This window comes from Rhinopithecus roxellana, chromosome 14 (assembly GCF_007565055.1).
Source record: "Rhinopithecus roxellana isolate Shanxi Qingling chromosome 14, ASM756505v1, whole genome shotgun sequence".
Lineage (NCBI taxonomy): Eukaryota > Metazoa > Chordata > Mammalia > Primates > Cercopithecidae > Rhinopithecus > Rhinopithecus roxellana.
This window is the reverse complement of record NC_044562.1, coordinates 45,629,507-45,657,156: the sequence shown is the minus strand read 5'-3', so window position 1 is coordinate 45,657,156 and position 27,650 is coordinate 45,629,507. Positions and strand designations below refer to the sequence as shown.

General features: G+C 35.4%; 1 protein-coding gene across 6 annotated transcripts in view; it reads left to right on the top strand.

Annotated features, from left to right (window-relative positions):
• Nucleotides 1–27,650, top strand: part of GULP1 (GULP PTB domain containing engulfment adaptor 1) — a 317,623-nt gene that overhangs the window by 218,060 nt on the left and 71,913 nt on the right. For all 6 annotated transcript variants that reach the window (XM_010370291.2, XM_010370290.2, XM_030916892.1 and 3 more), the window contains exons 5-6: nt 18,062–18,133; nt 24,959–25,057. In XM_010370291.2, the coding sequence (XP_010368593.1) occupies nt 18,062–18,133; nt 24,959–25,057 (171 nt within the window). The remainder of the gene's footprint in view (nt 1–18,061; nt 18,134–24,958; nt 25,058–27,650) is intronic.

The window sequence follows — 27,650 nt, the reverse complement described above, 5'->3', positions numbered from 1 at the left end:
GAAAAATACTCTTAGAAGTTGCCCAGGAATGTGCTACCACTGATTTTTTTTAAAGGCCAAGGAAAATCAAATAGAATCAGCATATAGTAGGGTTCAAACAAAACCAATTAAACATTACAGTGAAGCATTACATAACTTTACTAAATAGCACTAATTAGTGATAATTGACTTCAAGTGTTGAGAAAACTAAATCAAATTATCTTTAAAAAAACAGGGATTTAAAAAGTAAACAAAATTACCAAACTGAATTTAGAAATGTATAATATGATTGGCCTAATTGTAACAAAAGCCTGATTTGCAATAGTGGAAGCAGAATACTTGCTCACTTTTACAAAAGAGGAAGAGAGAATTAGGCTGTTTATTAGCTGCTAAGATGAAACAGCTGATCACCTCATAGCTGTATCTGATTGCAGACTGATGAAAGTGAGATGGACCCAATTGATGATACAAAGAGCGCTGCACTCTTTTCCCGACTCCACAGCTGTCAGGACCCCACCACATTTGAATGCTTGATGTTCCTGTCTTCCTGTCTATCATTTAGTGAGCCAAAGTCACCAGCTTCCCAGCAGATTCCTTTCAGCCTACTAATAGAATTATACTGACTCTATAAAGTAATTAGAAAAAAAATGGCCCTTGTGGAAAAGAATAAAAGCCACAAACCCTGTTATTCTAGCATTACTTTGGGATCCGGAACCGAATAATATACAGCTGGACACATCATTCGACACCATTCGCTTTTGGAAGCAAATATTTATTGAGTGCCTGCTGTGTGTCAACAGGCACTTTACCCACACAATTTTTTTCTCGCAGCCCACTTATAAGTACAGGGGACATTTATCTACATTTTACAAACTGATAAGCTGCAGTTCAGTGGCACTAAGATAGACCTAGCAAGTGGCAGAGCCAGAATTCAAAGCTTAAGTCCATTGGACTGTCACTCTGAAACTTATTTGCATAGTTCCACCAAGCCACGTACGCAGGGATCTTTAACTTTTCTGTTCATCATTTCTTTTCAAGTATCTGGAACAGTGCCTGGTTTACAGTAGGTGTTCAGTAAACAGCTGTGGAATAAAAGAAGCTCTACTCTGGTGCGGAGTCTGCTCTCCCTAATGTCTCTGTAGGAGGCCACCAACATTAAGCTTGTCTCAATCTGTTCCAGGTCAGAGTGGTTTTTGTTATTGTTGTTTGTTTATTTTCTTTACGCTTCCTTGCATTGAATCTTTAAACCTGGAAGGTAAAACGGGATCCAGCCTTCTTTGCTTTGACCTTCATAGCACACTAATGACAGTTCTGCATACAGCAATGCTTTGCAGAGGTAGTCAGGCCATATTAATCATTGACAGAAAGTCTGTTAAATGAAATCAATAAATCTGCATTTCAGGAGTATCGTTAGAGCACACTCATTTTTCACTCAAAAGAACTATGCACCACCTATCAAGATCTGAAGAGTAGATTTTTCTCCTTTTCTACAAAAAATGAGGACAAGAGTTTGAGTAACAGACTCCCTTAATATGATTACTCATTTTCTGTGATATTCAAATATGAAAAAAGTTCTGCTTGTAGCACGGGAGGAGGTTTTCTCAAAAATGGCATAAGAGTTCAAAACAAACAATAATCACTTACAGCCAGAAAACTATGCTGTGGCAATTATTGCATATTTGAAAGCTTTTTGTTGCAGTTGTTCTCAAATAACGAGGCTTTGGGTAGAATGGAGTGAAAGAACCTGTGAGAAAAATAAGACACTCTGGTCATTGAAGACGCGTGTGTAGCCTATGGCAGCATTAGTAGGTCAGGGATTTGGGTCTATTTAGTTCACTGATAAATCCTCATGTCTGAAACAGGACCTGATAGATAGAGTATGCACAATAACTATTTTTGAAATGGATTAGGACATAGAAATCCTACTAATAATGATCATAGTAATGATAACAATAATCCAGCATCTCAGAGAAGTCCTGTGAATGGTAAGCCCTGAAAGATGGGGGTGCTAGAGCATTTAAAGAATCTTCTCTCCAAAAGGGAGAATAAGAGATAAATTTAGCTCGAGAGCTCAGAGCGCACTTGAAATGTCAGGGGTTTCTGCAAATAAATATATTTAGTGTTCAGGCACATAAGTACATTTGGGAAGATTATTTTGTGCAAGTTTAAACATGAAGTAGAACAATGATCGGTATGTTGTATAGTCAAAAGTTTAAGTAAATTCCATGAAAATTAAGAATGAAATATAGATGCTTATTATTACTGTTGCACAACATTGCTTTTTAACTAATTTTGTGATCAAGTAAAATTAAATAATTAGTAGCCATATTGGAAAGGAAAAAGATATATTTCCTTTTATTGATAATTGGATTCCAGCGCACTTAAATTTAAAAAATAATACTACTAGGCTTAAGAGAATTTGGTAAGCTTACCACATACTGGGTAAACATTCCTTATATAGCAATATATTGTTATAAGTAGAATTGAAAAATAATCTAACTTACCAAAACTTATAAAGCAATTAAGAATATATTTAGCATGAAATATACTTAGCCTCACTAAGAAACAGAATAAACACTTACTTAAAAGACCCTCACAAAGAGACATATTATATGTATAGATATCTTTAAAATCTCACTTGTCTCGTGTTATATAAATCTGATTAAATTGCAAGGAGAATTGAAAATAAATTAAATTACAGTGGGAATTCAGAAGAATAAATGTTTGAAAGTAACTAATACCATTTTGAGGAAAAAAAAAATAACTTGCGTATGTGTTGGTAAGTAGTGTAGCTGCCTCAAGAACCAAAACCCAAATCTTAGTGGCTTAAAATAGGGTCTTTATTCTTGCTTACTTTGCAGTTCATTGTGGGTGGGTTAGCTCTTTTTATTTGCTTGATGTGGTTGTTATTTCATTTTTATTTCTAAGCATAAATTCATTGAATATTCATTCTGTGCTAGTCGCTGGTTGTATTTTCTCATTTAATTCTCACAAGAACACTGAGTTTTTCACTATTTTATGAATGAGGAAAGTGAGACTATGAAAGGTAGAGTAAAATAGTGGAATCAGTATTCGGAAACTCATTTTATCTGATTGTAAAGTACATGGAATATTCTTTTGACTGCCTTCGTTTTTAAACCGCTGTCACAATAGAAACTATATTACATAAATCTTAACTAGCTAAATGGATGTGGCATAGATAAGTAATATTATCCTCAGTTCGATCCTCAGTTTTCACATCTGTAAAATAATGAAAGTTACATGAGATTATTTCCACAGCCCAAAAATGTGTTTTATAATCATGTGATTCTCTAGTGAGAAATGGATTGTGAAGCTTGCCTGGCTCCAAATCCCATGCTTTTGGTTTTCTATTCAAGTTGATGCTTATTTATTTTTGTAACACTTCTGTTGATAGCAATACAGATAAATGCCCTACTTACTCCACCTGTCTCGCTCTTCAGATGTGAAGGATATTTGAGTATGGGAGGGACTCCACAGACAGGACAAAAACTCGCTGCTTCTTAGTCTGACCATGTGGTACAAACTCGGTGGGGGAGCCTCCTGAGCAATGAACACAGTTTCTTGTTTATAGCAAGTAGACTTGTTTGGACTTAAACACAGAAACTGTATTTTAAAATTTTAAAACAAGAGACTATAAAAATAATATACCCTATATCCATGTAAAACAAGAACAAATATAATTTAATAAAGAATTGTTATAATAAAATGAGGAACAAATATTAAATAAAATATAAAATGTTGACTTTTTAATACTCAGTCCATATTTTAAACATTTTCTATCAAAACTTCCTTGTTCTTTAAAGGATGACCTTTTTAGAGTATTTAATTTCAAATTTAAAGTATAACCTTTTGTTGGTGGATCTATTTTAGATTTTTTCAGGATTATGGTTTTGATTAATAAGTTTAAATCCAATTGATTCTGACCCTGCTTTAGCAAATGACTGTTATGCTGTGCTTTTTAAAAATGGCTTTTCCTGTATTGCTTGGTAATGGGACCATAGTAAGTCAGCCAAATAAAGGCTATAAAATTAAATTGGCTTACTCCTATATAGCTTATCTACTGGGTGCAGTTGAGTAGCTAACAGGCTTAAATACTTTTCCTTTTTTTTTTTTTTTTTTTTTGCACATATGGAGTCAAATTGCTTCAAAGAAAATTAGTCCCATCATATTTGAGGCTCTGCAACATTGGTTACAAAGATATATACGCATTTTTTTAAAATAATGAGAATATTCATTGTTATGCCACCAATATTTATTAATCTTGAAGCAAGATAAAACTTTTATATTATAAAAAGTAGGAATTATTCTCCCATAATATTTTACAGTAATTCTGTAGTGAACATATTATCTACATAAAATTGGCATATTTTGAATTTACCATACATAAAATGTGTATTCTAGATATTTTTGTTATAAATGATGTCCTTTGTATGTTAAATACTGTCAAATTTCATAGCAGTTAGACTTAGTAACTCTTTAGCTATTTAATTGTTACTTTTCTGATATTTAAAAACAATCCTACATTATTCATAGAGTGATTCTGAAACATTTGAGGAAAGCAAGCAGATATTATAAACGAGTCCATATGATGTCCAACACTGCTCTCTACTGGCAAAGAAGCAAATTATAAAACAACTATTCAGCCTTTCAAGTGAAAAAATCTTCCATTTTGAATAATACTTGATAACGTGGGTGGAATCCTCAAACTTGCACACATTGTTGTAAAATGCTAATGGTAGGCATAATAGAATACAGTGAAAGAATGGAAGAAATGAATATAGACATCACTTGTGGAAATTAACTTAAAAGAGAAGTCTTTGTTTCATATTAACTATCTGAAAAATAATTATAGGAATTTTGGAAAATATTAACCAAATGCAACATATCTTACTAGCATTTTAAGAGTCACCAAGGTAAATACTTTGTTTACAATAGCAAGTTTGATAACATTTCTGTAGATTTAATTTCAGCAGACTGCAGCCTGTAAAATGCCTGTTTTGAGTACATCTGCCTAAACAATAAGTATTCATATACATTGAGTGGAGAGGTATATGGGGTGGAGTATTTATGTTGAATATAAAATTATGTCTATAGTATCAGAAATTTGTTCTGTATTTATCAAAATCTTTATAGAAGATTTAAAAAAGACATTTACTAGTTTGTAAAATCTGACAAAATATATACCATGTTGTTATAACTTTCATTATGTAGACTAATAATACACAAAACATTTTTAGATCAATTGACTACATGTTACTTTTTATAATATAATATTCTAAATTTCCCATCTGTGTTTTATATCTTTCTTATCTGTCCATTTTGCTTAGGAGTCATATTCAATGTTTTAATCTCAAAGTTCAATATATATAGATACAATCACTTATAGATATACCTGCATATTTACACAATAATGCCAAATTATATAGTAATTGATGAGATTTTGTTTGTTAGGTTTACCTAATATTGTCATTGGCCGATCACTTTTATTTTAATGTAAATTGAAAAGATAATATGCAATATTTTTAACAAAGTCACTTCTTGGCTATGAGGTAAAAGTTGATGCTTATTTTCATTGATACATTTTCCTGGAGTTTTCTCATTTTTCTTAGTGAACATATGTTTATATTAAAATTAAAGTGTTTATTCATAAATAAACAGAAAAACCTGTTGCATTTTCCAGGCACAAGCACACAACTGTGCAAGACACATACTTGTACTTATGTAAACTATGGCCTGATATTTCTTTAAAAAAATTTACCAAAATAAATTTTGTCTATGTGGATCTACAGCAGGGCCTTGAATAACACTCTTTGATTCAATGTTGTTTTATTCCATGTTATTGGTTATAAGGTTGATGAGAAAAAAAAAAAAAAAAATCAGTTCCCAGCCAGGGCTACTGTCTGTGTGGGGTTTTCAGGTTCTCCCCATATCTGCATGTGTTTTCTCTGAGTACTCCTGTTTCCTCCCATATCCCAAAATGCACAGGTTTGGTGAACTGATCTGTCTAAATGGTTCCCTTCTGAGTGTGGGTGTGTGTGAATGCGCCCTGCCACTGGGTGGCGTCCTGTCTAGGGTTGGTTCCAGCTTTGTCCCAGAGCTATCAGGCGAGGATCCTGCCACCTGGGACCCTGAGCTAAAATAATTGAATAAATAATTATCTTACTTGTTTTTATTGATCTTTCTTAAATGTATGTATAACTCACATTTATTTTGGTGTTTAACATTAGAAGTACTTCGGTCTTTATTTAGAAGTTTGGTGATAGTTTTGTGACCAGAAATATGGTGTAGGAACTTAACTGTTATTTACATCAGTTAGCCTGTGGTAAAATTGGTTTTGTTATACGTCCTTCAGCTTAAAGTTGCAGTTTCAAAGAACCTATTGATGCCATTAAGTGAGGATGTATTGTACAGAAAAAATAAATAAAAAATAAATAAAACCCGGAACATTTTAAGTAAGAAAAAAAAAAAAAATGCAGGAACAATTATCACTTGCTAGACAGCACATAACTTTTTTTCTTTTGCTCTTTGCCAAAGTGAAAAATAACACTCTGAATCTAATTGTATGAAGCAAAATAGTCTGAAACATTATACTCTTTTTTCATCATTGCTAATTTTTTTTTCTCACATGGAGGAATTAAGACATAAAGTTGCAAAACATAAAAATGAGTATTTTTACACAATTTTAAGTAATGTTGAATATACCAGTGTCCCATTTTTAAGAGATTGTCAGTGAAATATTCCTGTATTTCTATTTTAGGTAAATAGTAATGAAAAATAAACCTTTTGGGATTACCTTTTTATATTTGGCAAAATTCCCTTTTGATCCATCTAACTTGTCCTGTGTATCAATAATTCATTCATTTTTATTTCTTAGCAATATTCCATGGTATAGGTGTACCATTGTTTAAGCATTCACTCATTGCAGGACAATTAGATTGTTTCTGATTTTGAGCTATTACAAAGAGAGCTACAATGAACACCCGTACAGGACATTTACTTGAACATTAGTGTTCATTTCTCTGAGGTAAATACTCAAGAGTGCAGTTGCTGCATCATATGGTAAGTCCACGTTTAGTTTGAAATGAAACTACCAAGCCATTTTTTTTTTTTTCTCAGATTGGCTGTACCATTTTACATTCCCACCAGCAGTGACATCCTATAATGTTATTTGCTGTATCTGGCAACCCTGTTCAGGAGTATTAATGTCTCATTTGCATGATTCCCCCTCCATTTCCTTGAACACTCATCTTATTCCCCTTTGCAGCATTATTCTCTTCCATCTCCCTCTGAAATATGGCAGCTACTTGAGGACCCAGGATTCTGGCACTCTGTTCAATCTCTCAGCCTTTCATTGAGACCTTCGTGCCAGGATCTCCCTAACCCACGTGATCTCTTCAGAATTCTTCTTCCTCAGTCTCCAGCGCTGTATACTCAATTGTTGAGTCTGGTATCTCTAGTGAACACATCAGAGTCATGTTAACCTCAATATGCTTGAGTGTATGTTTCATTTCTTCCTTACATCTCATTAATATGCCACCTTTTTAGAGAGAACTGACGACTGTTTCTTAAATATTACCCACATTCTGCGCAGTCCATCTGTGTGATCAAAATATAATATGTGTGTCTGTGATCTAGACATAAAATAGACATAGATGCACACACACACACACACACACACACACACACACACACACACTCATTAGGATAACTTCCATGAATACAGGGACATTTTTACCTGATCTCTACCCAGCACTTAGTAAATGCTAGACTGATATTAAATACTCAAAAATATTTTAAGGAATAAATGAGCATATGCAAAATTAACATGTCACCTTCCGGGGGCTTAATTTCATTTTTATTTTATCAAATAATCTATGTCCATTTAAAATAGTCAAATATTTCTCCAAAATTTGTAATGAAAAAACTAAAAAACAAAACCTTCTCTAGCTCTTCTCCTAAGCCTCACTGAAGCGACTGCATTTTGCTTTCCTATCTTTTGTTATTTTGTTCTATTCTGGATAAACTGTTGTGCTGCTGTGCTTTTATTCATGATGTTTGTAGTGGCCATCAACACCCTCCTGACATATCTGCCCTGTTTCCTGGGCTCATTACTCCCTCTGTTTTTAGTTCCTTCTTTTCTTACTGAGAACTGGGACATGGCAGAGCAATTTTTGAGCCTCTGCATATCTCAGTATGAATTTTTCTTTCCTCATAGCCTGGAAACTTGGTTCAAAATTATCATTTCCCTCAGAATTTGAAGTTACTTTCTTCCATTATTGCTGATATGAAGAAGAAATCTGATGTCATTCATATTTCTGGGTTTTGTTTTGTTTTGTTTTTTGTTGTTTGTTTCTCTCTGGAATCTTTTCTGAATTTTTTAATCTCTAGTATTTTGATGGTAAGCCTATTTGTGCTTGTATATTTGTTTTCACTCATTAATATAACATTAATTTGAAATTTTATACCTTTGGTTCTGAAAATTTATACCTTTGGTTCTGGGAAAGTAATTGATAGTGTTTCCTTTAGTTTTTCCTCTTCTCTCTTTCTAGGACTCTATTTGGTTTAAAGTTGGCTCTCCTAAAACAGGTTCTCACCTTTCGGCATGCGTCAGAATCACCTGTAGAAGATATTAAAACTGATTGTTGGGCCTCACTCCCAGTTTCTGATTGAGTAGAATTTGTATTTATGACAATTTCCTAGTTATGGTAGTTGATGCTACAAGTCCTGGGACCAAATTTCGAAAAACACTATTCTAGACCAATTCTTCAATTGTTCTAGTTTGTATCTCATTTTAAATATCTGGCTTTTGCACTTTCTGTTTCCCTTCCTTGGCCTACATTTCCCCAGATATCTACCTTTCTGATTGTTTTACATTTCACCTTATCTGTGACATCTCCTCTGAATATCCTATTTAAAATGGTATGACACAGAAAACAGACACAGTCACACACTCTGACTTCCACCACTTCTAAAGTACCATATAATTCACTTATTCATATTAATATTGTTTGGCTCACCCACTAGGATGTAAGTTCCATAAGGGTAGGGAAATTTGTTTTTTCAGTGCATTTAATAAAATATTAATTTTATTTTTTAATTAACAGATAACATTGTATGTTTTTATTTTGTATGTTTTGAAGTATATGTGCATTGTGGAATGGTTAAATCTAGCTAACTAACAAATGTATTACCTCTCTGCTATATTCTTAACTCCTAAAATACAACCTGAAAAATTGTAAGCATTTAATAATTACTTCTTGTAATTTTTTCTAACTTTATCTTTTAATATTCTTATGATTTTTTAATTACCTGAGTCATATTTTTAAATTTCTGTCAATTCTCTTTTGTTCTTTATGTGCCACTTTTTCTAGCATCCTGGTTTTATTATGAATGCAATATATCTATATTGACTGTAGAGTATTAGCCGTCATGTTTTTTTCTTGCACTCCCTCTACTTTTCTAACCATTCCTTTTGTTGCTGTTATTTTTTTCCCCCAGTCTTTTCATGTGAGAGGCTTTTCTCGAATATGTTCACATACTTGCTGTGTTTTGATATTTAAGATTGACTCACTCAAAAGCCACTGGCGGTTCTGTATACTTGAGAAGGGCTTGTCATCTGCTGACTGATCAGGTGACTCACCTATTTCACATGGAATCGTTAACTGTCAGCATAGGTTGTCTTGGTTTCCTTGGTTTGTTTTCCTCAGGGAAAAATTCTTCTGCTTGGAGGCTTATAAGATTAGCAGCTAGTGTCCTGGGAGCCAGGCTGAGAAAAGAGTCTAGGGGATCTTTCAATTCTGCATGTGGACTTCTGCTTAGTATCTTTTGTCAGTTAGGTGACTCACTTCTGCTCCCAGCCATGCCTAGCATTTTGCTAATTCTTCAGCTAGTTAACAACTCTTCTGTTGGAATAGGGTGAATTAATTCCCTGGTCACGGCATGATTCCGTTTTTTGTTTCACCCTCCAGGAACCAGGAAGAATGGAAAAGATAAAAATCAAAGTTTGTGTACTTTGTACAAGACTTTTGATGGCACTTAGGACAGTCATTTATGGGTTTATATACTAGACTGTATGTCCCTGGAATGTAAGCATTTAAGCCTTTAACCAGTGTCTTAGACCAGTTTCTACCAGAAATAAACCCCAAGGCAAAAGATGTAAGTGTATTGATTTATTAAGGGGGTATTCCCAGGAGAAATCAGTAAATTAATAGAAAAAGCAGAGCCGGCAAGAAGAAGAAATGAAGGAAGAGTAGACATCAGCTGGAGCTACAGCATTAGCCTAATTCCATGGTAAGCTCTGCATCATAACATTACACCTTAGCATTTATCTCACCTCCAAACAAAGAAGCTGGGCTTTTGTACCTCCACAAAACTTGTGGAGGTACAAAACTTGACTTGGCTTACTTTCCTTAGCCAAGTCAGTCTTTGGCTAAGGAATGTGATGATGGAGTGGTGTGGGTATGGGGGGGATTAAAAAAAAAAAAAACTCCCATCTGCTTCTAGCTCTCAATACTGGCAAGGTGCCTTTGACTTCATTGCCCAAAAGGAATACTCTGGAGGTCTTGAGTGTGAGTCATTACCAGCAAAGCATGTGGAAACTGGAAGATGGGTCTCTGAGTTGATAAAGTGGATCCCAGGAGAACTGAACAGGCATCAGTTGTCTCCACTAAACCCTAATGTTTTCCCCTAACAATCACCTGATAAAGGAATGGCAATCCCTCATGAACACCTTGCAGTTTAAAGAGGTTTTCTGTTTTTCATCTCTCATTGCAATTGCTCTTTAGAATGATTTTGTAAGGAGAGAAGAACAGCATTATTATCTCTGTCTTTCTTTTTTTTTTTTTTCTTTTTTCTTTTTTTTTTTTTATTATACTTTAAGTTCTAGGGTACATGTGCACAACATGCAGGTTTGTTACATATGTATACTAGTGCCATGTTGGTGTGCTGCACCCATCAACTCGTCAGCACCCATCAATTCATCATTCATATCAGGTGTAACTCCCAGTGCAATCCCTACCCCCTCCACCCTCCCCATGATAGGCCGCGGTGTGTGATGTTCCCCTTCCCGAGTCCAAATGATCTCATTGTTCAGTTCCCACCTATGTGTGAGAACATGCGGTGTTTGGTTTTCTGCTCTTGTGATAGTTTGCTAAGAATGATGGTTTCCAGCTGCATCCATGTCCCTACAAAGGACGCAAACTCATCCTTTTTTATGGCTGCATAGTATTCCATGGTGTATATGTGCCACATTTTCTTAATCCAGTCTGTCACAGATGGACATTTGGGTTGATTCCAAGTCTTTGCTATTGTGAATAGTGCTGCAATAAACATACATGTGCATGTGTCTTTATAGCAGCATGATTTATAATCCTTTGGGTATATACCCAGTAGTGGGACGGCTGGGTCATATGGTACATCTAGTTCTAGATCCTTGAGGAATTGCCATACTGTTTTCCATAATGGTTGAACTAGTTTACATTTCCACCAACAGTGTAAAAGTGTTCCTATTTCTCCACATCCTCTCCAACACCTGTTGTTTCCTGACTTTTTAATGATTGCCATTCTAACTGGTGTGAGATGGTATCTCGTTGTGGTTTTGATTTGCATTTCTCTGATGGCGAGTGATGATGAGCATTTTTTCATATGTCTGTTGGCTGTATGAATGTCTTCTTTTGAGAAATGTCTGTTCATATCCTTTGCCCACTTTTTGATGGGGTTGTTTGTTTTCTTCTTGTGTATTTGTTTGAGTTCTTTGTAGATTCTGTATAATAGCCCTTTGTCAGATGAGTAGATTGCAAAAATTTTCTCCCATTCTGTAAGTTGCCTGTTCAGTCTGATGGTAGTTTCTTTTGCTGTGCAGAAGCTCTTTAGTTTAATTAGATCCCATTTGTCAATTTTGGCTTTTGCTGCTGTTGCTTTTGGTGTTTTAGACATGAAGTCCTTGCCCATGCCTATGTCCTGAATGGTACTACCTAGGTTTTCTTCTAGGGTTTTTATGGTATTAGGTCTAACATTTAAGTCTCTAATCCATCTTGAATTAATCTTCATATAAGGAGTAAGGAAAGGATCCAGTTTCAGCTTTCTACTTATGGCTAGCCAATTTTCCCAGCACCATTTATTAAATAGGGAATCCTTTCCCCATTTCTTGTTTCTCTCAGGTTTGTCAAAGATCAGATGGCTGTGGATGTGTGTTATTATTTCTGAGGACTCTGTTCTGTTCCATTGGTCTATAGCTCTGTTTTGGTACCAGTACCATGCTGTTTTGGTTACTGTAGCCTTGTAGTATAGTTTGAAGTCAGGTAGCGTGACGCCTCCAGCTTTGTCCTTTTGACTTAGAATTGTCTTGGCAATGCGGGCTCTTTTTTGGTTTCATATGAACTTTAAAGCAGTTTTTTCCAATTCTGTGAAGAAACTCATTGGTAGCTTGATGGGGATGGCATTGAATCTATAAATAACCTTGGGCAGTATGGCCATTATCACGATATTGATTCTTCCTATCCATGAGCATGGTATGTTCTTCCATTTGTTTGTGTCCTCTTTGATTTCACTGAGCAGTGGTTTGTAGTTCTCCTTGAAGAGGTCCTTGACATCCCTTGTAAGCTGGATTCCTAGGTATTTTATTCTCTTTGAAGCAATTGTGAATGGAAGTTCATTCATGATTTGGCTCTCTGTTTGTCTGTTACTGGTGTATAAGAATGCTTGTGATTTTTGCACATTAATTTTGTATCCTGAGACTTTGCTGAAGTTGCTTATCAGCTTAAGGAGATTTTGGGCTGAGACAATGGGGTTTTCTAAATATACAATCATGTCATCTGCAAACAGGGACAATTTGACTTCTTCTTTTCCTAACTGAATACCCTTGATTTCTTTCTCTTGCCTGATTGCCCTAGCCAGAACTTCCAACACTATGTTGAATAGGAGTGGTGAGAGAGGGCATCCCTGTCTTGTGCCAGTTTTCAAAGGGAATTTTTCCAGTTTTTGCCCATTCAGTATGATATTAGCTGTGGGTTTGTCATAAATAGCTCTTATTATTTTGAGGTACGTTCCATCAATACCGAATTTATTGAGCGTTTTTAGCATGAAGGCCTGTTGAATTTTGTCAAAAGCCTTTTCTGCATCTATTGAGATAATCATGTGGTTCTTGTCTTTGGTTCTGTTTATATGTTGGATTACGTTTATTGATTTGCGAATGTTGAACCAGCCTTGCATCCCAGGGATGAAGCCCACTTGATCATGGTGGATAAGCTTTTTGATGTGCTGCTGAATCCGGTTTGCCAGTATTTTATTGAGGATTTTTGCATCGATGTTCATCAGGGATATTGGTCTAAAATTCTCTTTTTTTGTTGTGTCTCTGCCAGGCTTTGGTATCAGGATGATGTTGGCCTCATAAAATGAGTTAGGGAGGATTCCCTCTTTTTCTATTGATTGGAATAGTTTCAGAAGGAATGGTACCAGCTCCTCCTTGTACCTCTGGTAGAATTCAGCTGTGAATCCATCTGGTCCTGGACTCTTTTTGGTTGGTAGGCTATTAATTATTACCTCAATTTCATAGCCTGCTATTGGTCTATTCAGGGATTCAACTTCTTCCTGGTTGAGTCTTGGAAGAGTGTAAGTGTCCAGGAAATTATCCATTTCTTCTAGATTTTCTAGTTGATTTGCGTAGAGGTGTTTATAGTATTCTCTGATGGTAGTTTGTATTTCTGTGGGGTCGGTGGTGATATCCCCTTTATCATTTTTTATTGCATCTATTTGATTCCGCTCTCTTTTCTTCTTTATTAGTCTTGCTAGCGGTCTGTCAATTTTGTTGATATGTTCAAAAAACCAACTCCTGGATTCATTGATTTTTTGGAGGGTTTTTTGTGTCTCTATCTCCTTCAGTTCTGCTCTGATGTTAGTTATTTCTTGCCTTCTGCTAGCTTTTGAATGTGTTTGCTCTTGCCTCTCTAGTTCTTTTAATTGTGATGTTAGAGTGTCAATTTTAGATCTTTCCTGCTTTCTCTTGTGGGCATTTAGTGCTATAAATTTCCCTCTACACACTGCTTTAAATGTGTCCCAGAGATTCTGGTATGTTGTATCTTTGTTCTCATTGGTTTCAAAGAACATCTTTATTTCTGCCTTCATTTCGTTATGTACCCAGTAGTCATTCAGGAACAGGTTGTTCAGTTTCCATGTAGTTGAGTGGTTTTGATTGAGTTTCTTACCCCTGAGTTCTAGTTTGATTGCACTGTGGTCTGAGAGACAGTTTGTTATAATTTCTGTTCTTGTACATTTGCTGAGGAGTGCTTTACTTCCAATTATGTGGTCAATTTTGGAATAAGTGCGATGTGGTGCTGAGAAGAATGTATATTCTGTTGATTTGGGGTGGAGAGTTCTATAGATGTCTATTAGGTCCACTTGGTGCAGAGATGAGTTCAATTCCTGGATATCCTTGTTAACTTTCTGTCTCGTTGATCTGTCTAATGTTGACAGTGGAGTGTTGAAGTCTCTCATTATTATTATATGGGAGTCTAAGTCTCTTTGTAAGTCTCTAAGGACTTGCTTTATGAATCTGGGTGCTCCTGTATTGGGTGCATATATATTTAGGATAGCTCCTCCTGTTGAATCGATCCCTTTACCATTATGTAATGGCCTTCTTTGTCTCTTTTGATCTTTGATGGTTTAAAGTCTGTTTTATCAGAGACTAGGATTGCAACCCCTGCTTTTTTTTGTTCTCCATTTGCTTGGTAGATCTTCCTCCGTCCCTTTATTTTGAGCCTATGTATGTCTCTGCATGTGAGATGGGTCTCCTGAATACAGCAGACTGATGGGTCTTGACTCTTTATCCAGTTTGCCAGTCTGTGTCTTTTAATTGGAGCATTTAGTCTATTTACATTTAAGGTTAATATTGTTATGTGTGAACTTGATCCTGCCATTATGATATTAACTGGTTATTTTGCTCGTTAGTTGATGCAGTTTCTTCCTAGCCTCGATGGTCTTTACATTTTGGCATGTTTTTGCAATGGCTGGTACCGGTTGTTCCTTTCCATGTTTAGGGCTTCCTTCAGGGTCTCTTGTAAGGCAGGCCTGGTGGTGACAAAATCTCTAAGCATTTGCTGATCTGTAAAGGATTTTATTTCTCCTTCACTGATGAAACTTAGTTTGGCTGGATATGAAATTCTGGGTTGAAAATTCTTTTCTTTAAGAAAGTTGAATATTGGCCCCCACTCTCTTCTGGCTTGTAGAGTTTCTGCTGAGAGATCTGCTGTTAGTCTGATGGGCTTCCCTTTGTGCGTAACCCGACCTTTCTCTCTGGCTGCCCTTAAGATTTTTTCCTTCATTTCAACTTTGGTGAATCTGGCAATTATGTTCTTGGAGTTGCTCTTCTGGAGGAGTATCTTTGTGGCGTTCTCTGTATTTCCTGAATTTGAATGTTGGCCTGCCCTACTAGGTTGGGGAAGTTCTGGATGATATCCTGAAGAGTGTTTTCCAACTTGGTTCCATTTTCCCCCTCACTCTCAGGCACCCCAATCAGACGTAGATTTGGTCTTTTTACATAATCCCATACTTCTTGCAGGCTTTGTTCATTTCTTTTTCTTCTTTTTTCTTTAGGTTTCTCTTCTCGCTTCATTTCATTCATTTGATCCTCAATCGCTGATACTCTTTCTTCCAGTTGAGCGAGTCGGTTACTGAAGCTTGTGGATTTGTCATGTATTTCTCGTATCATGGTTTTCATCTCTGTCATTTCATTTATGACCTTCTCTGCATTAATTAGTCTAGCTGTCAATTCTTCCACTCTTTTTTCAAGATTTTTAGTTTCTTTGCGCTGGGTACGTAATTCCTCCTTTAGCTCTCAGAAGTTTGATGGACTGAAGCTTCTTCTCTCATCTCGTCAAAGTCATTCTCTGACCAGCTTTGATCCGTTGCTGCCGATGGGCTGCGCTCCTTTGCAGTGGGAGATGCGCTCTTATTTTTTGAATTTCCAGCTTTTCTGCCCTACTTTTTTCCCATCTTTGTGGTTTTATCTGCCTCTAGTCTTTGATGATGGTGACATACTGATGGGGTATTGGTATAGGTGTCCTTCCTGTTTGATAGTTTTCCTTCTAACAGTCAGGACCCTCAGCTGTAGGTCTGTTGGACATTGCTTGAGGTGCACTCCAGACCCTGTTTGCCTGGGTATCAGCAGCAGAGGTTGCAGAAGATAGAATATTGCTGAACAGCGAGTGTACCTGTCTGCTTCTTACTTTGGAAGCTTCCTCCCAGGGGTGTACTCCACCCTGTGAGGTGTGGGGTGTCAGACTGCCCCTAGTGGGGGATGTATCCCAGTTAGACTACTCAGGGGTCAGGGACCCACTTGAGCAGGCAGTCTGTCCCTTCTCAGATCTCAACCTCCGTGTTGGGAGATCCACTGCTCTCTTCAAAGCTGTCAGACAGAGTCATTTGCATCTGCAGAGGTTCCTGCTGCTTTTTTTGTTGTTGTTGTTTAGCTGTGCCTTGTCCCCAGAGGTGGAGTCTACAGAGACAGGCAGGTTTCCTTCAGCTGCTGTGAGCACCACCCAGTTCGAGCTTCCCAGCGGCTTTGTTTACCTACTTAAGCCTCAGTAATTGTGGGCACCCCTCCCCCAGCCTCCCTGCTGCCTTGCGGTTAGATCGCAGACTGCTGTGTTAGCAATGAGGGAGGCTCCGTGGGCGTGGGACCCTCCCGGCCAGGTGTGGGTTATATTCTCCTCGTGTGCCCATTTGCTTAAAGCGCAGTATTGGGGTGGAAGTTACCCGATTTTCCAGGTGTTGTATGTCTCAGTTCCCCTGGCTAGGAAAAGGGATTCCCTTCCCCCTTGCACTTCCCAGGTGAGGCGATGCCTCGCCCTGCTTCAGCTCTGGCTGGTCGGGCTGGTCGGGCTGCAGCAGCTGACCAGCACCGATTGTCCGGCACTCCCTAGTGAGATGACCCCAGTACCTCAGTTGAAAATGCAGAAATCACCGGTCTTCTGTGTCGCTCGCACTGGGAGTTGGAGACTGGAGCTGTTCCTATTCGGCCATCTTCTATCTCTGTCTTTCGAAAGAGTCAGACAAGGCAGAAATTCGGGGACTTTTCTAACATCTTCAGATTCTAAATCTAGAGCTTGTTCTAACATGCTACCTCATATCTAAGAGTTTTGTAAATATTTTAGATAGGCGTAAGAAATGCATATAAATATGAGTTATTTAATCTATATATCATGATTTTTTATAATTAAAAAAATACAGGAAATATAAGGAATAAACTTTTTTTTTAGTTTTAGCATGATTGTCATATAGGTTTTCTTTTTCTTTTTTTTTTTTTTTTGAGACGGAGTCTTGCTCTGTCACCCAGGCTGGAGTGCAGTGGCTGGATCTCAGCTCACTGCAAGCTCCGCCTCCCGGGTTTACGCCACCAATTTCCTCCCATAACACATGGGAATTACAGGAGCTAAAATTAAAGATGAGATTTGGGTGAGGACACAGCCAAATCATATCACTTACTGACTACTTGCAGGTTGATTTAAAACAGTAAAATTGTAGATCATGTATGTTTTATTTCTTTAGTCTAACTATAGCTTTACTTAGTTGTATATATTGGCTATTAAAAGAAGCTTGTATTTTAAATTCTACATGTTAGATGAGTCTCATAAGTGGAAAACAAAGAAAAATGTTTACTTGAAATTATAAACTTTGAAATTTACTATCGATGTGAAATATAGTAACAAAATACAATTACATGCTTTGAATGAAAAATAATTTTTAATTACTAATAAGTTTACTAAATTTTAATGGTTGAGATCAACATTATTCCCTTGGGCCTAATAAAATAACTTCAGTTTTCTTTCCAGTAAAAACCTGCAAGTAAAATATTTAGAAAACAAGTATGTTTTTAAAAATAAACTTTGGTAAGTATAAATGATAAAGTTTATTTATATTTTGATATAATATAAAATAATATTTGTATTTAATTAAAATGTGAGTTTGCATTACTATTAAACCATTCTATTATGCAATCTTATAGTTCAACATGATGCGATGATATATGATGTAGTAAAGACTGTGTCTCACAAATGACCATTTTTAGTTTCTTGGCAGTACAGAAGTGGAACAGCCAAAAGGAACAGAAGTTGTGAGAGATGCTGTAAGGAAACTAAAGGTAGGGAAAGCCCTTCAAATAATTTACAAGTGCATTGATTCTGTCATGTTTTCAGCCGATTGATGGAGATCAAAGCATGAATAACTTTGTTGCAGGTATAGCTTCACCTATTAAAAATGAACTATTGAAGAAATGTAATCATATCAAGGAAACATTTTTAATAGTAAACATGTACATAAAATTGTTTTTAAAATATGGCATACTGTTCATATTTTTCTAAGGTATAATGTGTCATATTAAAAATAATGTTTTATGGCAGTGTGCCTTGAATGTTTGTTTTATAGCTTGCCTTTACTTTGCTTGGATAATGTGAACTTATGTCCCAAATCAAAAGCTAGTAATGTCAAAACAACTATGTTTAAAAGCTAAGATATAGTATCCACCAGTTAAAAATGTGGAGTTAGAGTTGATTTCAACCAGAATTTTGCAGTGACACTGTATGTTAAAGATGTCCTAATCTACAAGTCCAACAGGATCTGGCAATGTCCATAAGTAGCCATGGGGAAACTGGTGAAACTAAGAGAGGAGAGAAGGACATTTAATAAGCAACCCCACATATCCTAGTCAATAAGTTTCCTGAGAAAATCTTACATAAGATGCCACACACCATGTTTCTCTAATTGTTCCACATCTCGAAGGACATTGTTGTCGCTGAGATTTTAAAATTTTAAAAACTCTTCAACAGAATCCTCAGCTGTATCATATAAGAAAATATATATAGTGCTACTTTTTTTTTACACAATTAATGTTATTCTCTATAGTTGCTTTCACATTTTTGGAGAAATAACTCTTCTCTAACTTTATTTGGTTTAGGGACCATCCAGTTATTCTAAAGGAGGGTTAGACCTCTGAGTGTGCCAGGCAAACTCAGAGACATTAAATGGTATTACTTTGCTTTGAGAATGTCATATCTGGTGGAATCTACTCTGTGTTTAAATTGAGAAATAACTGAATTGGCATGGCTTCTATTCTGGGTAAAGAAATAAAGGTCAATAATATTTTATCCATCTTATTTTATATGAGAATATTTTACTAATCCTTTTAAGTAAATATGCTAAAAACTCCCAAGATAATATCGTTCCCATTTGGGAAAAACATGGATGAGCCAACTATTTATTTCCACCATTCATTAGGTAATAATTTAGATTTGCCTTTTATTGGCCAATAGTTTTAATCAATCCAAAAGAAGATTTAAAAGGGCTCACAGTTTATGGACAACATTAGAATAGGATTCTATTTAAATGCCTTCAAAAAGTTGCAAATTCTGGGCATGAATCCAACTTCACTACAATCAGAATGTTTTATGAAAGAAAAAATACTCTTTACACATAGTATTTCTTTATACCTTGTAGGTTGTTCAGCCAACCCAAATTGAAAACCAAAAAAAATTCAATTTAATAATGAATAGATCAAATGTAAAGACATATTTGAAATCAAATGCTTTTTAAACAATGGCTAGTTTACATATATTTTTGCAGGATTGTATATGTATTTCTGTGGAGTTTCATGTTTAGAAATGTATTCTGTTAATAAAAGAATGTGACCTACAATAAGGTAAAAAAATTATGTAGTATAGTTTAAAAATGCACACTTAGTTTATAGAAGCTGTTGTTTCTCAAATGTCTTCCAAAATAAGTTTGTATTTAATAAACAATTTTACTGTGCTGATTGCAAACATTTTGTATATCAGGAAAGTATATCTAAGGGTAATGATTCATACACGAATGATAATGAATAAAACAATGTTTTTTATTTATTTTTATTTTTTATTTTTATTTTTTGCTTTTTTTGTGTGTGTCACGGGTCAGAAGCTACAATTCAAAGTATACTAAGAATATTTTTTAAATGTCAAACCAGGCGCTACTGGTTCGAAATGGCCAGTAGGTGGTAGTGTGGCTCTACTAAAAAAAAGAAAAAGAGAAACTTGCTCTTTTATCATAGGTACGCATCTCCATTTTAATTTCTTATTTGTTTTTCTGTAACATATGAATTCTGACTGCTTTCAAAAAAATGTACGTAATTCAGTATGTGATTTTATAATTTATTTTATTTTATATTACTTACTTTATCTTATTTATTTTATATTATCATGTAAGGTAACATTTTATTTATATTTACTCCTTTTTCAGCAATATTAATGTAATGGCTTCTGACATTAAACAAGAATTTGAAATTTAAGAATAAAATCTGATGGAGAAATTAAATAATTATCAATAATGAATTTTTCATGCTTCTGTGTTTAATGATGCCAGCTTAGTTTTCAAAAAATTTTAAAACTTTGACTTTTTTACACTCTGTACATTTTTTAGAGAATTTACAGTTTATAAATTTTTCTTTTATAAATATAATTACTTTTGTAAGTATTAACCTTTTAAGGTTCAAATACCATATCAAAACATGTTTTTTATTTCCTAATCATGTTCAACAGTTTCTATTTCTTGATCATGTTTTAGCCGGGCTTGGTGGCACATGCCTGTAATCCCGGCTACTTGGGAGGCTGAGGCAGGAGAATCACTCGAACCCGGCAGGCGAAAGTTGCAGTGAGCTGCGATCGCACCATTGCACTCCAGCCTGGGCAACAAGAGGGAAAGTTCGTCTCAAAAAGAAACAAAAACATGCACTCGCATGTTTATTGCGGCACTATTCACAATAGCAAATACTTGGAATCAACCCAAATGTCCATCTGTGACAGACTGGATTAAGAAAATGTGGCACATATACACCATGGAATACTATGCAGCCATAAAAAAGGATGAGTTTGCGTCCTTTGTAGGGACATGGATGCAGCTGGAAACCATCATTCTTAGCAAACTATCACAAGAAGAGAAAACCAAACACCGCATGTTCTCACTCATAGGTGGGAACTGAACAATGACATCACTTGGACTGGGAAGGGGAACATCACACATCGGGGCCTATCATGGGGAGGGGGGAGGGGGGAGGGATTGCATTGGGAGTTATACCTGATATAAATTACGAATTGATGGGTGCTGACGAGTTGATGGGTGCAGCACACCAACACGGCACAAGTATACATATGTAACAAACCTGCACGTTATGCACATGTACCCTAGAACTTAAAGTATAATAATAAAAAAAAAGAAACAAACAAACAAAAAAACAAAAACAACAACAAATAAAACAAATTTCCTGAAATGTAGTAATTTTAAACCCTTTCGACTTCTATGTATTGAATAGCACTGTTTATTGGAACGAATTTTATTTTTAATAGTGATTTATATATTTTTATTAATACAACTAGTACAGATGTTGGGGGCTCAATGTATTTCATAAACAATTTGTGATTTTTACATGTAAGTAAGTATTGATATATAGCTTCAAAGCTTATCAGTTTCCCTAGGAGATACCCAGTGGGCAACATTCCTGGAATCCAATTTTAAAGTGAAAATCCCCTCACACCGGTACAACTAAATTAAAGTTACATGAAATTGCTGCAAGAAAATGTAGCCCTTGGGAATTGCTGCCAAGCCTCGTGAAGTCTCAGCCTAGTAGATTTTCCATTTGAACTCATTCTTTCTGTGTTGTATAACACTATTTTGTCTTCACAGTTATCTAATTAATCAAACATTTAGAGCTTAATTTAATTATATATAAACATAGCTCATTTCCTGCAGGGTTATTAGAAACACTTTAAATTAAAAATATAAAGAGAACCCCAAAGAAGAATAGTAGCTTCAAATAATAGGCCCAAATTAGTAAATTAATTTTATTGCCTAATACTCTATATTCCATTAGTAGTTTATTTAATTTCACTTTTTAAAAAGTCCTCTGAGAAATGGATAGAAATTATGTAATGATAATATTGAAACTCAGTTGTGCTCCCTTTAAATTTTCTTTAACAGTTCTATTTATCAGTAGTATATATTTAACCAAATACTTTATTTCAAGTACTACTCCATCCTTCCCCATCACTTTATGATGACAAAGTCTTGGTTATATTCATTTGTTGTATCCAGTCATTCTCCAAAATGCTTCTGCATCACTTCCTTTGAATAATTTTTATTGGATTATTATATTCAAGTTTTAATGGCAGATCACTGTATCCATCTAGATCTACCAAGAAATAAATCCACTGAAGCAAAAATTGAAAGAAATTTACAAAAAAGACTGTTCAAGCTTTGATATTAAAATAGTAACTAGGGAAAAAATAGAATATGATGTTATGTAGATTGATCAGCATATCTTCCTAAGGTTAATCAGAAATATTAGGAAGGCAAGAAATCTGTAAGTAGCAAAGGGACTTAGAGGGGAGCATGCAAACTATAGAATACAGTTAGCTTAAGTTTTAGAAAAAAAACAAAGAGAGACAGGAAGGAGAATATTAAACTGAGAAAAATATAGATTGAATGAGTATAACTTTAGGCATGAGAGTTGTGTAACATAGGTTCAAAAATCAAGGCCAATAACCAGTGTAAACATTGATATGAATGAAGGTAGAACTGGGAATTTTCTTTTCTAAATGCAGAAAATATGTTGTATAAAAGAAAAAGATTATTTAGTGGATATCTGCAAAACTAGTTACTAGGCCTAATTCCTACAAAACCATTTTATGACCATGGTACGTAGCTTATCTGAGACTTACTATCCTTATCTTTGAAATAAGAAGATTAGATTACATGAACCTGAAGCTGTTTTGAGCAGTTAATTCATCCTGTTATGAAGAAGAGAGAAAAATTTCAGAAAACCTAGATTATAAATGTGCTTCTTTTTCTTTTTCTTTATTTCATTCTCTCCTTCTTCCCTCTCTTCCTTTCTTCCTCCCCACTCCCTTCTTACCTCTCCACTTTGTTTTTCTACCTCAGCCCCTACTTCCTTCCTTTATCTAGTTCTTCCATTCTTTCTTTCCTTCTCAGTAGTTAAGTTTAATAATAGTGGTTGCTTTGTGGTAGACGTTTCAGTGGGAAAAAATTTTAAAGGTTGCACAGTTCTTGTCAGAGGTCACAGGAATGGTTGAGTCTGGATGTGGAAGGGGCTTCAGAAGCCATGCTCTGTCTGTTTCTGGAAAACAGCAGAACCTAGGAAACAAGCTGAGGATGCTTCTGCAGCTGATAATGAGAGTTGCTTTATCCAGATGCATTCACATACGTGGAGAGCTGCTGACTTATTTTGTAAGCCTTCCTATGTGAAAACCTTCAAATTGCTTAATTATGCTGATATAAGGAGATTATGAAGGGAAAATAAACAAAATTAATCCATATTCTTTGGGAGATAGCTGGGATAATTTTTAATGATCTACACTCAAGCAAAATAAATTTATTAAAGACAAAAAAGAAAAGTATCTGGCACAAGTTAGTTGTATCATGTGCAGCAGTAAGACTGCTGAATACAAAAAATAGCAACCTAAGTTCATAGAGCAAGACAGACAGCAAGGGGAAAAATTATACCACTCAAAATGGAATAAAATAAATGGTACCCCCTGGGATAGGAAGGCAGACACTTAAAGGCATTCATTGTATTATTCTCTGTGGTAGTGCAAAGCCATGAAAAGAGAGAAAGACTTTTAATCACTCTGTGCTCCAGAACGGAGCTATGCCATGTGTATTCACATCTGCCCTAAATTACAGTGAAATACACAGTGCAAGTAACTATGACATCCAAGAGGACTGGAACGCTATCTTGCATTACATGTCATCAATTTTGAGTCAAGTTGGGATGATCTATATCCTTAGAGAGAAAAAGGTACACTAGGAAATAACTTTTTGAAGCACTAGAAGAGGGGTCAGAAATTATTTCTTCTAATAGTTTTCTTTCCATTTCTTAAAAAGAAAAAGTTGGATGTGGGGGTGATTGCAGAGGAGAGAAGGAATGTAGGGAGAGAGTAAAATTGTCAATTAAAATCAAGACGCCTGGTAAACTTTGAATTTCAGACAAATATTTTTTAGTACAAATATGTTCCAAATGTTGCATGGGCTATGTGTATACTATATAGTGTGTGTGTGTGTGTGTGTGTGTGTATATATGTTGTGTTTGTGCCTGCATTTTAAAATTAAAGTTTTTAAAAAGAATATTAATTGTTTAATATTCAAGTTTAGCTGGGCTCCTGAAATTTTCACCCACTAAATTAAGCAATGCTAGGAGAGAGGCAGACTCCATCTGCTAAGCACATGAGTATTCTGATTTTCTTTTTGATTTTATAACAGAATCAAACAAGCATTTACATACACCTACCAACTCAGTGAGAAAATATAATAAATACTACTACAAAAGTATTGAAAAAAATTTGTGCTTTCAAGATACTCACTATATATGTAGTTCTAGGCTGAGTCTAGTTCTATACCTGAGTCTTTTTAGCTGGGATAATTACTTCAATTCTTAGCTTCAGTTTGGACATGGTAATCTGCTTCTTTTTATGTATTGATGTGGTTGGATAGAATAGTGTTCCAAACTAGGTAAATATCTAGAAATGGCAAAGAGGGCATATTCAACAGCCGATGAACTGCTAATTCTGTGAAGATAATAACAACAAAAGATTCACAGAAAAACAAACTGATCTCTACACATCTTCCCACAAAGTATTTTGAGTTTTCTCAGCTGTCTGGGATGAATACATTTTTGTAAATACCATGAAAGAAGTGCATTAAAAATCTTAATTTAAAAAAATTGCTGAAAATCAATGTGAATTATAATGGCTGATTGCTATGATTTTTAAATATTTTGAGACTATCTTTATAAAATGCTTTATACTTGGCAAAAATTCACTTAATTAAAGTCTGAAATTGAATATGAACTCCAAATGTATGTTTATTTTTGTTCATTCTTTATAGAAATAGAATTGTAGTTTTGTGAATAATTTTTCATTTGTAGTTTGCAAGACATATCAAGAAATCTGAAGGCCAGAAAATTCCTAAAGTGGAGTTGCAAATATCAATTTATGGAGTAAAAATTCTAGAACCCAAAACAAAGGTAAGGCTTATTTTTTAATGTTAGAGGTAATCTTTAATTAATTGCAATTGTATTCCTACTTTAACAAATATTAAAATATTTATGCCAACCTGAACTGTTTAGTTCTGAGCTAATGACAGTTCGAAACTCTAGGATTTTTAGAAGTGAAAACAACTTTTGGAATTGCGTTATAAGTGATCTTTTCTTCAGCTTGTTTGGGATATAATATTAATAACTTATGTTAAGTGTATTCAACAGTGTTTGGACTTGTATTTGGGAATTTTTTTTCATGAGATGTGAAAGAGATGCATACAGTGTGGTTCACTGAGTATTAAAGAAGATAAAAGCTGCGTGTTGCTTATTAAAATATTCTGCATTGACTTTTATTTCCTGTAGATGTAATCAGTGTGTATTAGTTTTCTAGGAAGGCCATAACAAAACACCACAACTGGGTGGCTTAAACAACAGAAAATATTTTCTCACAGTTGTGGAGGCTGGAGTTCCAAGATCAAGATGCCAGCAGGGTTTCCTCTGTAGCCATTCTCCTTGGCTTGCAGAGGGCTGCCCTCTTGCTGCCTCTTCACATGGTCATCCACCTGTGCACACACTTGTCTGGTGTCTGTTCTTATAAGCACACTCATCAAATTGGATTAGGAACCATACTCATGGCCTCATTTTAACTTAATTACCTTTTTAAAGGCCTTATCTCCTGTTCAGAGAAAAACTAGACAAATTAAATTTAGCAGAGTTTATTTGAACAGATAATGATTCATGAAGCAGGCAGCACTTGAAACCAGAAGATGTTCAGAAAGCTTTGCCCAGCAGCATGAACATGGAGCTTTTTATAGGCTGAACACAGAATCAAAGTGACAACTCACCTGATTGGCTATAGCAAGGCATCTACTTTATATGGACATGTTGTGATGAGCTGGCTGCCTGTAATTGGCTGAAACTTAGCTGTGTGTTCTACTTCCAAATTAGTGTTCAGTTTATTTACATACTAGTTAGGTTGCAGTTTGTTGTCTAGGAACTCAAAATACAGAGACAACCCCAGGTGAATGGCCTCATGCTTATTTAATTTAGCACTCCAACTGCAGTCTCATTCTGAGGAGCTTCAACATGTGAATTCTGGGGAACACAATTCAGCCCATAACACAGTGTAAACTTAAGTTTCTTGTATTTAAGGGCCTCTGACCCTTCAAAGCAAATTAAATATTTTGAAGTATAATCTGTTCTGGATTCGAATTCATTAACATGTACTTGTGTTGGACTAAAGTGTTTCCTTCCAAAATTCCTACGTTGATGCACTAACCCCTAATATGACTATATTTGAAGATAAGGCCTTCAAAGAGGTAACTCAGGTTAAATGAGACTTTAAGGGTGGGACCCTCATCCAATATGTCTAGTATCCTTACAAAAAGAGGAAGAGATACCAGGGATACATATACTTGGAGCAAGGCCCACGTGAAGGCACAGAGTGAAGGCAGCAATCTGCAAGCCAAAGAGAGAGGCCCCAGAGAAACCAAACCTACCGACACCTTAATCTTGGACTTGTAACCTGCAGAACTAGGAAAAAATAAATTCTTGTTGGATAAGCCACGCAGTCAGTGGTATTTTGTTATGGCAGGCTTAGTAAACAAATAAAGTACTTTATTCAGAATGCCTCAGAGTTATCATTTAGTAATTTTCATAAGACTGTATTAGGCCATTTGGAAAAATTAATATTTAACTCCAATTATTTTATAAATACATATTGTCAAAGCATTCTTCTAACACCGTAGGATACATATTGACAAATTAATTCAATATAAAAGCCAAAAGAGGAACTTCTGGCCTGTTAACAGATTATAAAAATGTTTCCCACAGGTCTGCAACTTTTCTCTAGTCCAGCAAGTATCTTTGATACCTTCATCTATGTAAATTCCAGTTCCCAGCAACAACTGAATATTTAAAGCGTGGCCTGTGGACCGCCAGCAATCGCATCTATTGGGTGCTTGTTAGAAATGTTGAATCTCAGGCTCCGCTACAGACCTACAGAATCTGTATTTGCAGTTAAAGAAGAAACATAGTGATTCATATGCACATTAAAGTTGGAGGGGATCTGCTGTTGTGCATAGTTTAGTGGCTAAATGCAGTAGGCCTCATTGTCAAATTGTAGCTTATGGAATAGCTACAAAAAAATTACCTGAGACATTTCCAAATGTAATTTCTAAGGCCCCAAATTTGCCTCCAGAATCAGAACCTCTAACTGTGGAAATCTGTAGTAAAGCTCAATGGCATACCTTCAACTTTCCATATTAAAGAACAATGGCATTCCGTCAAATTTCCCAAGACATGAATTTAAGTCCCCTCACAATTATCCTGTCTAATCTTCTCTATTATTCACCCTCAATATTCGATTACAAACAAAGATGTGAAGATTTACTTTAGTTATGGGGATCCTAAAATAACTACTGAAATCAAAAAAGTGAAATGGTGAGAAGATAGTAGAGGGTTGATTCAAGCATTTGGGATATAAGTAGTTTGCTGGGAAACAAGGCAGTTGAAAGCAAGGTATGAATGAGATAAATTCATTAGGCAATTAGCAGTTACATAAAGAACAATAGACCAAGGA